The sequence below is a fragment of the Oncorhynchus mykiss genome, chromosome 6 (assembly GCF_013265735.2).
Source record: "Oncorhynchus mykiss isolate Arlee chromosome 6, USDA_OmykA_1.1, whole genome shotgun sequence".
Taxonomy (NCBI): domain Eukaryota; kingdom Metazoa; phylum Chordata; class Actinopteri; order Salmoniformes; family Salmonidae; genus Oncorhynchus; species Oncorhynchus mykiss.
The window spans coordinates 19,372,470-19,382,592 of record NC_048570.1 but is presented as its reverse complement, the minus strand read 5'-3'; the positions used below and the strand labels follow the sequence as shown (position 1 = coordinate 19,382,592).

Genomic DNA, 10,123 nt, shown 5'->3' with positions numbered 1-10,123 from the left:
CACAGTTGAAGTCGGAAGTTTGCATACACTTAGGTTGGAGTCATTAAAACTTGTTTTTCAAACACTCCACAAATATCTTGTTAACAAACTGTAGTTTTGAGAAGTCGGTTAGGACATCTACTTTGTGCATGACACAAGTAATTTTTTCCAACAATTGTTTACAGACAGATCATTTCACTTATAATTCACTGTATCACAAGTCCAGTGGGTCAGAAGTTTACATACACTAAGTTGACTGTGCCTTTAAACAGCTATGAAAATTCCAGAAAATTATGTCTTGGCTTTAGAAGCTTCAGATAGGCTAATTGACATCATTTGAGTCAATTGGAGGTGTACCTGTGGATGTATTTCAAGGTCTACCTTCAAACGCAGTGCCTCTTTGCTGGACATCATGAGAAAATCAAAAGAAATCAGCCAAGACCTCAGAATTTTTTTTTTGTAGACCTTCATCCTTGGGAGCAATTTCCAAATGCCTGAAGGTACCTCGTTCATCTGTACAAACAATAGTATGCAAGCATAAACACCATGGGACTACGCAGCCGTCATACCGCTCAGGAAGGAGTTGCGTTCTGTCTAATAGAGATGAACGTACTTTGGTACGAAAAGTGCAAATCAATCCAAGAACAACAGCAAAGAACCTTGTGAAGATGCTGGAGGAAACAGGTCCAAAAGTATCTATATCCACAGTGAAACGAGTCCTATATTGACAAAACCTGAAAGGCCGCTCAGCAAGGAAGAAGCCACTGCTCCAAAACCGCCATAAAATGCCAGACTACGGTTTGCATTTGCACATGGGGACAAAGATCATACTTTTTGGAGAAGTGTACTCTGGTCTGATGAAACAAAAATAGAGCTGTTTGGCCATAATGACCATTGTTATGTTTGGAGGAAAAAGGGGGATGCTTGCAAGCCAAAGAACACCATCCCAACCGTGAAGCATGGGGGTGGCAGCATCATGTTGTGGGGGTGCTTTGCTGCAGGAGGGACTGGTGCACACACAAAATAGATGGTTTCATGAGAAGGAAAACTATGTGGATATATTGAAGCAACATCTCAAGACATCAGTCAGTAAGTTAAAGCTTGGTTGCAAATGGGTCTTCCAAATGGACAATGACCCCAAGCATACTTCCAATGTTGTGGCAAAATGGCTTAAGGACAACAAAGTCAAGGTATTGGGCTGCACAGCTATTTTCAGGTCTCTAAAGAGATGTTTGTTCGGGTTCATGTCCGGGCTCTAGCTGGGTCACTGAAGGACAATCAGAGACTTGTCCCGAAGCCACTCCTGCATCGTCTTGGCTGTGTGCTTAGGGTCATTGTCCTTTTGGAAGGTGAACCTTCGCACCAGTCTGAGGTGCTGAGCGCTCTGGAGCAGGTTTCATCAAGGATCTCTCTGTACTTTGCTCTGTTCATCTTTCCCTTGATCCTGACTAGATTCCCAGTCCCTGCCACTGACAAACATTCTCATAGCATGACGCTGCCACCACCATGCTTCACTGTACGGATGGTGCCAGGTTTCCTCCAGACCTGACTCTTGGCATTCAGGCCAAAGAGTTCAATCTTGGTTTCATCAGACCAGAGAATCTTGTTTCTCATGGTCTGAAAGTCCTTTAGGTTCCTTTTGGCAAAGTCTAAGTGGGCTGTCATGTGCCTTTTACTAAGGAGTGACTTTTGTCTAGCCACTCAACCATAAAGGCCTGATTGGTGGAGTGCTGCAGACATTGTTTGGTACCCTTCCCAAGATCTTTGCCTCGACACAATGATGTCTCAGAGCTCTACTGACAATTCCTTCGACCTCATGGCTTGGTTTTGGCACTGACATGCACTGTCAACTGTGGGACCTTTCCAAATCATGTCCAATCATTTGAATTTGCCACAGGTGAAATCCAATCAAGTTGTAGAAACATCTCAAGGATGGGTGCACCCGAGCTCAATTTTGAGTCTCATAGCAAAGGGTCTGAATACTTATGTAAATAAGGTATTTCTGTTTTTATTTTCTAAAAACCTGTTTTGGCTTTGTCATTACGGGCTATTGTGTGTAGTAGATTCATGAGGGGAAATGTATTTATTCAATTTTAGATTAAGGCTGAAACGTAACAAAATGTGGAACAAGGGACGGTGTCTGAATACTTTCCGAATGCACTTTATGGTCTAATTCCCTTGTGGCATATCTATGCCTGAATATCCTGTCTGTGGAAGTGGGGAAGTGGAGAGAGAGGTGGAGTTGGGAGAGAGAAGAGGGAGACAGAGGGAGAGAGAGGAGGTTAAAGGGAAGGGGAAAATATGAAGACAGGTTTAATGGAGGGGGGAGAGAGAGGGGAGAGACAGAGGGAGAGGTTGAAGGAGGGAGGTGGAAAGAGAGAGATAGACAGGAGGGAAAAAGAGATTAAAAAGAGAGAGACAGAGCAAGAGAGGAGTGTATCTTTTCTGTGAGGCCTTTCTCTATGTATCCATATTGTGATGCTAATCTTCTCCCATTGAATGCAATGTTTTCACTTAGGCATCAACTCCTTAAAGCTCATATTTTCCCATTGACTGCAATTTATTGACATAAGATTAAATTGGCTGATGCTTATCTTTTCCCATTGGAAGCAATGTACTGAGATAAACATCCTCCCTGGTGAGACTCATCTTTTTCCATTAACTGCATTGTATTTAGGAAACATCAGCTACTGTGACATTTTATCTTTTTGCAAAAACGTGCCAGGGTGACATTTTCAGGCTGATAATGGGCTGGGATGCTAGATCAAGCTCTACGGAGTTGTTCAATTGAATGCTCACCAGTTTGCAGTGTCTGCTTAAATAGGCTGATCTTGTCGCTGCCTCTCATGGCACTTGGCCCTGCCTAGCGCCAGTCCTCTTGCAAAGTGTATCCAGTTTTGCGTCCTCCGGCAATTTGCATTGCGGTAGGTCAAACTGAACTCATTAGAAGAGTCTCCAATTTAAGAGAACTTTCATTGCTCGCGTCTGGTGAGTAACATATCATTGTCTTTTGGTTGTTATCAAATTTATGCATTGACTACTTGTTCAACAAAAGTAGGCTACATGTTGGTAGTTCATTGGGAGATACCACATTATTTTCTTACTGCCATAAAATCATAGATTGTTATTTCTGTGAAATTAAAACCTAAGCAGTTGTGTTCTCATACAGGACTAATCTGAACAGATTATCTTTCTTTCTTTTTCTTTCATGTTTATGAAAGTGATAAAGTATTTGTTTTCACTCTCTCTTCCAGATTCTAGTTTGTGTCTTAGTGCTTCTGTCCTGGCTGGCTCACAGCTCTCAGACGGCAATATGAGGCTGACATTTGGGATATTCCCCAAGGATGGCCTCAGTATGTCCCTCTCCGGAGTCACCATGGCTCTCTGTACCCTCACCCTGCTTCTAGTGGCTCTCAGGGGCCGCAAGCGAGAGGGTGCGGGACACTCCAAAGGCACCCTGCCACCGGGGCCGACCCCCTGGCCCCTGGTGGGTAACCTGTTCCAGATGGGCGACCAGATCCACCTGTCCCTGACGCAGCTCCGGATGCAGTACGGAGACGTCTTCCAGATGCGTATGGGCTCCCTTGTTGTGGTGGTGCTCAGCGGCTATGCCACCATTAGGCAGGCGCTGGTTCGGCAGGGCGAGGCTTTCGCTGGACGCCCTGACCTCTTCACCTTCTCTGCCGTGGCCAATGGCACCAGCATGACCTTCAGTGAGAAGTATGGCCCCGCCTGGGTGCTCCACAAGAAGCTCTGCAAGAACGCCCTTCGCTCCTTCTCGCAGGCAATGCCGCGGGGTCCCGACACCACCTGTCTGCTAGAGGAGCACGTGTGCGCTGAGGCAGCTGGGATGGTGGAGGCCATTTGGGAGCTATCAGAGGCGAGCGAGGGGCTAGGTCTGGACCCTGTGGTCCCGCTGGTTACGTCGGTGGCCAATGTGGTGTGTGCTCTGTGTTTCGGGAAGAGGTATGACTACAATGACAAAGAGTTCCTCACTATTGTGCACATCAACAACGAGGTGTTGCGGATCTTCGCTGCAGGCAACATGGCCGACTTCTTCCCTGTGTTCCGCTACCTGCCGAGCCCGTCCCTGCGTAAGATGGTCCAGCACATCAGCAGAATGAACAGCTTCATGGAACACAACATCGAGGAGCACCTGGAGACCTTTGACAAGGTTTGAGCCACACCAGGGTCATGCAAATTAGAGCACGCCACAGAAACCATTTATATACTTTTTCAGTGGAAAATTTAAAATGAGTCCTTTTCGGGACAAGTCCATGTAGTCCCTCCCTGTTTCAGTTTTCTTCTGTTTGGTGTTTAATGAACAGACCCTGAAAGCCGTCTGATAATATTGCAATGTATGATAAGATATCCAACTGACATTCAACTGTTCTACTGTTACAGTTTGAGGTAGAGGTAAGATATGTTGATACATGTGCTATTAAAACTATTGCCTAGAGGCATATATTCTGTAATGTGTATTCAGAAAGTTGACGGTAATCCTTTTTGCAGACATCAACTTGTAGAGAAATCTCTATTATAATATGACATTTAGGCTGAACTTGGTAGATAAGTAAACTGTTACAAAGATATGATCTGTGCAATCAGATTCTGGTACAGAGGCACAGAAAACCAGCCAGTCATTGAGGGATCTGTTTCATTGCTAGAGGGATAGACAGAGAGAAGGAATAATGCAGGTGGGAAAGAAAGGAAGAGATGGGATAGAGGGAGATATAGCGTGAGCAGAGGTAGATTAGGTAGAAAGGAAAGTTCCTTTTTGGAAAGCATGTTTTTGCTTGTGATTTTAGGTCACATATAACAGTTTGTATATTACAGTAGGGAATACATTGAACAGATAGTTATTTGAAATATTGAAATAGTTGAGCTACAATATAAGAGACCTATACTCTAGGTAGGAGGACCAGGCTTATATATATAGGGTGAGGCTAAAGTGAACCTTTGTTCTTGCGCAGGGGCTAAAATGGTCGCACGCTCTCTTTAATGAGGAATTATCAATCTGGTGGAAGACATATGCTCACATGTTTTCTAGAAGATGCTGTCATTTACTGCCAGTCTCACTCTCACAATTTGATGGTACATTTGATTGTTGGGTTGTATGTTAGGGTTTTGTGAATTTGAAAGGATTACATTTAATTTGAAATCAATATTTGGAATATGACACAGATATAACCTGGAGTGGCTAGGTTAGAACTCCCCCTGCCCATGTATAGGCTTACTTAGAGAGACATAACAAATAAGCCTTATTATTAGACATACAGTACCAGCCAAAAGTTTGGACACACCTACTCATTCAAGGGTTTTTCTTTATTTTTACTATTTTCTACATTGCAGAATAATAGCAAAGACATAAAAACTACAAAATAACACATATGGAATCATATAGTAACCAAAAAAGTGTTAAACTGTGCACAGTACTACATAGAGCTATAACTACATGGAACTCTATTCCACATCAGGTAACTGATGCAAGCAGTAGAATCAGATTTTAAAAACGATAAAAATACACCTTATGGAACAGCGGGGAATAGGCACACAAGTGCTAGCATACGCACTCTACACACATGTACATTGTAGTATGGGGTTATTTTACATTTTGTATTGTAGATATGTAGTGGTGTAATACTGTTATATGATGTACTGTTTTATCTTTTGTTTTCTATGCAATGTAATTGTCTTAATGTGTTTGAAACACAGGAAGAGTAGCTGCTGCCTTGGCAGCAGATAATGGTGATCCCTAATAAATACAACAAAGCTGCAGGTATTAAGTAGAGTGTAAAGTAAAGTGTTAACTAAAGCTGTGATGATGTGTGTGTTTCCAGGACTGTATACGTGACATCACAGATGCTCTGATTGCCCTCTGTGAGGATCGGCAAGAGGATGAAGACACCGCAGTGCTGTCCAACTCCCAGATCATACACACTGTCATCGACATCTTTGGAGCAGGTGAGAGAGATGGAACAGAGAAGTTTGGCAACAAATGATTTGAAGCTCTGCTTATAAACAGCATATTAACACTAGGCTATTACACAGTATGTTCATTCTTGACAAGAATTTTATAAACAGAACTTGGTATTATGGCTATTTCAGGGCTGTGGCTGTAGTATGTTTGCTGAGACTCGATTTCCAAATCCAGATGTCTTTTTCTTCTGGACGATCACCATTCCCAGCAGTGATGGGTTGAACAATACGTTTGAACAGACCAACTCTAGAGTAACTTAATTCATTTGGCGTTCATAGCATAGATAAGACGGTGATAACGCCGATTGTAACTAACGTTACATATGAGTTTTTTTTACATTACAGGATTCGATACCATCATAGCTGGTTTACAGTGGAGCCTCTTATACCTCATCAAGTTTCCTGACATCCAGGTCAAAATACACCAGGAGATTGGTACTGTACATCCTCTGTGTTGTAATAATTATTCCTGTATGACTGAACAGTACTTTTCCTATAGAAAACTGTAATACTGTACTGTCTGCCCTTGTAGCGCTAAATTGACTTCTTGTCTCTTTATACTTAGTCTCTTTGTACGCCTGCTTGTGTGTCTGCTTTACTTGTTAAGAATAATCACTTTGTTTTATAAAAATAGGTGAGAGGTCAGGTGTTTTATGAATGTAAGTACTTCCTGTGTTGTCAAATAGCACATCCTAATGAGCAGAGTCTCCTACAGTACCAGCCAGTTTGCCAGTTTGATAGGCCGTCTGTGCAGTTCCACACAATGATCTAATCTCTGAGAGACGTGCCCCCCCACCCTACCCCCCCATTCCGTCCTCAATGGCTAGAGACCATTGCTCGCCATGGTAACACGCAAAAGGTCATGAATTCACCAAAGCCGGAGCTATTTTTGAAGTGGGCTGAGAAAACTGGTACAGTATGTTCAGTAAGCACGATTCATTCACAGAGACAGAGAGAGAGAAAAGAGAGAGAGATTTTGGATACTTGGACAGTCTACTCTGACAGGAACAAAGGAGATCACACGCAGGGGTATTGCACCATACGAGAATCAAGCCACACAAATCATCCCCTTACTTGTGAATGGAAATGTAAGACTAGATGGCAATAATCCAATCGTCTTTCTTTCTTCCTTGGTCTCACTTTTTCTGATTTCCACTGTTCCTTTTCTCTTTTTTCCACTTTCAGGTACATTATTTTCTTTCTTCGAGGTATTTTGATTGCGACTGTATGTTTTTGCCTTTCTCTGGTTCAGACGACCACATTGGCCCAGCCAGACTACCTCGGTTTGAAGACAAGCCCAAGATGCCTTTTACTGAGTCCTTCTTATATGAGGTGTTCCGTCACACATCCTATGTCCCTTTCACCATACCACACTGGTGAGGCTCTGATAACAGGCACAGTAACAATTTGTAATATTTACATCTGAATGGTGCCTGTCTGTTAGCACGTTCAGGTCAAAGCATTATCTCTGGGGAAGTTGATATTTACACAGTCTTTTTTCCCCCCATGCTTTTCATCCCTTAAGCACCACACAAAACATCACACTCAATGGATACTTCATTCCAAAGGACACCTGTGTCTTCATCAATCAGTATCAGGTTAATCACGACATGTGAGTGTTATCTGTATGTGTTTTAAAGCACACATCTCAATTGATGTTACATTTTAGTCCTTTGTGCAGTGTTGGGGAAGTTACTCTGAAGGTATAGCTGGCCAAGTTACCAATTACTTCAGAATGGAAGATGTTAAGATACAGTAAAGCTACCCTTAAGAAACATATTGTTTAGTTAACTGAAGTTACTTTGGAAAAGTAGACTACAGACTACAAATTGCAAGAACAGATCACTCTGGAGTCAGATTTTATCTGATTTTAGATGTTAACAGATTGTGTAATTTAGCCTATTAAACAAAAAAACTATATTTTAAGTGAGAATTTAACAGGTCTGATGCTGAAAAAGAAAGACAATTCTTGCCTAATTCCATTCTCTTTAAAAAAAAGTAGTGTGTAGTTCCAGTAGTTAAAGCTACACCACTACATGGTAAAAAAGTAAATAACTGCTGAAAACACTACCTAGATTTGAATTGAGTTAAACTACCACCAAGCTACTGCAAAATGTAGTTACATTACTTGTTGAACTACATGTAGTTCACTCCTCCCCAACACTGAGGAGGTGACATCACCTTTTGCAGCTCTCTCACAATCTATTTGCATGTGTTTGAGTGTTCAACTGGTCTTGGTCATGTCCACTAGGCACCAACCAGCAGGGAAGGACTGAAGTGAGGGATTGACTATCTGGACTCTGCTCATTTTTGTTTCCAAGTTACGAAACGTTTTCCTTTGTGTGCTCTAATGAACACAACCCTGTTGTGGTTGTGAATGGTTGGCTGTCATTTTCCTCATTTGTAGAGATCTGTGGGGTGACCCAGACGTGTTCCGTCCCGAGCGCTTCCTGGGTAAAGAGGGACTGCTCAACAAAGACCTGACAGACAAGGTCATGATCTTCGGGATGGGGAAAAGGCGTTGCCTGGGTGATGGGTTCGCCCGGTTGGAGATGTTTGTATTCCTGACCACACTGCTCCATCGGCTGTGTATCGAGAATGTTCCGGGACAGGAGCTGGACCTCAGTACCGACTTTGGGCTCACCATGAAGCCCCGCCCCTACAGGATCAGTGTCTCGTCACGCCTCTAGATCCGTCCTGTCCGTTAAGCCATACGGCACCAACTACAGTAAGGCTACAACTGGCTTGACTGGGCAAGACCTTGCCCACATCATCATAACGCACAGAAACCATGGATACTCAGACACCAAAACATATTTACTATACAGACTGAACACAACATCTTCACCTGGCAGTGGTGTCATTACCACTGTAAACACAAACACAGTTCCTAGCTGTGAAGCGTCAAAACAGTACAAAGTGTGCAATAGTATTAAGTAGTCATAACCAAGGATTTGTTCACATCCATTTCCTCATTGGTCATCAAATGGATTGATATTTCCCTAGAAGTTGTTAAGATTTTAGTTGAAGTATGTACGTATCCTATTGTAGATATTTAAGATAAACCTATTATATACGTAACTTTAGCATTTTTATGATATCTCAGTATGCATGTAATGTTAGAATATCTATGCCTATTGGAAAACAGTATTGGTACAGGGCCATTCCCAGTATTATTTGAACTATTAGGGACAGTGATTGGTCCTTCCACCTTCATCAAGTGAAACATAATTACAAATGCCTTTTATTAATATCCTTATCTGTAGTTATTCATTCAACTAAACGCTTAGGGAGGGAGAGAGGAAGTGTTTTATTTAAGTGATCAGAGCCTTGGGCACTATGCAGCGTTCACTCAGGGTTCATTACTACTCAGCGCACTCTTCCACCCCCCCATTCATCTGTAACTCCGGGATTTTAAGAGAAGATCTCTTTCTCACTTTCTGTCTCCTTTCCCATTCCTACTGTAAGTAGTTGCCGGTGATACTCTGAGATTAAGGAGAATCACCTTATTTTTTAAAATATATATATTTTTAATATTAGACAGTCTTTGGATTCTACCAGACTTCTTTCAGAGGTTAAGATGAAAGATGAGACACGTTTGTAAAATTTTAATTTTGATGCTGTGATGTTCTATTTTATGAGATAAAACTATCACTGAAAAGCCATGACTATAAGTGTTTGAATGAGATGTGTTATTTACATTATTGTAACTTGATTGCCAGTATATGTTCCCAGAAGAATTCCACAGATGTCACAGCAGTGAAGCCATTTGAGAGACATGTCTTTATTCAGAAGACAATACACCCCTCTTTGAAATCCGATATTAATGATGTCTGTTAACACGTGTCTTGTGAAAATTACATTTTTTCATTTGTTAGTCTTTTTTGTCTTAATTTAGCATCTGAAAAGTGTGACTGAGAATAAAAACTGATGGAAGTTTGTGTATGTGGTTATACTTTGTTTGTTTTTGTTTCATTTTGGTCACAATCACTGGCATTCTCTCCAGAATTAAAGGTACATTCCTTAATTCGTGCTTCAGCCAAACGGCAGCCCTACCCACTTGGTTTGGTACAAAGCTGTGGGATGGGACTGGAGATATGTGGCCACTTTCAAATTCATAGATTGAGATAAAAAAATATATATATATATAATTTTAAACACATTT

General features: G+C 41.8%; 1 protein-coding gene across 1 annotated transcript; it reads left to right on the top strand.

Annotated features, from left to right (window-relative positions):
- The first annotated feature begins 2,799 nt into the window (after nucleotides 1-2,799).
- On the top strand, nucleotides 2,800-9,904 carry LOC110525405 (cytochrome P450 1A1-like). The gene is made up of 7 exons (XM_021605476.2): nucleotides 2,800-2,967; nucleotides 3,234-4,153; nucleotides 5,820-5,943; nucleotides 6,304-6,393; nucleotides 7,211-7,334; nucleotides 7,484-7,570; nucleotides 8,366-9,904. The coding sequence occupies exons 2-7, from the start codon at nucleotides 3,293-3,295 to the stop codon at nucleotides 8,646-8,648; spliced, it is 1,569 nt and encodes a 522-aa protein (XP_021461151.2). The 5' UTR covers nucleotides 2,800-2,967; nucleotides 3,234-3,292; the 3' UTR covers nucleotides 8,649-9,904.
- Nucleotides 9,905-10,123: the final 219 nt, after the last annotated feature.

Bases quoted from the DNA above. Each gene is read 5' to 3' on its own strand.
- LOC110525405 (XM_021605476.2), top strand. From the start codon at position 3,293: ATGAGGCTGACATTTGGGATATTCCCCAAGGATGGCCTCAGTATGTCC. The intron at 7,335-7,483 runs GTGAGGCTCTGA...TCATCCCTTAAG, and splicing joins CCTTTCACCATACCACACTG to CACCACACAAAACATCACAC. The intron at 7,571-8,365 runs GTGAGTGTTATC...CCTCATTTGTAG, and splicing joins TATCAGGTTAATCACGACAT to AGATCTGTGGGGTGACCCAG.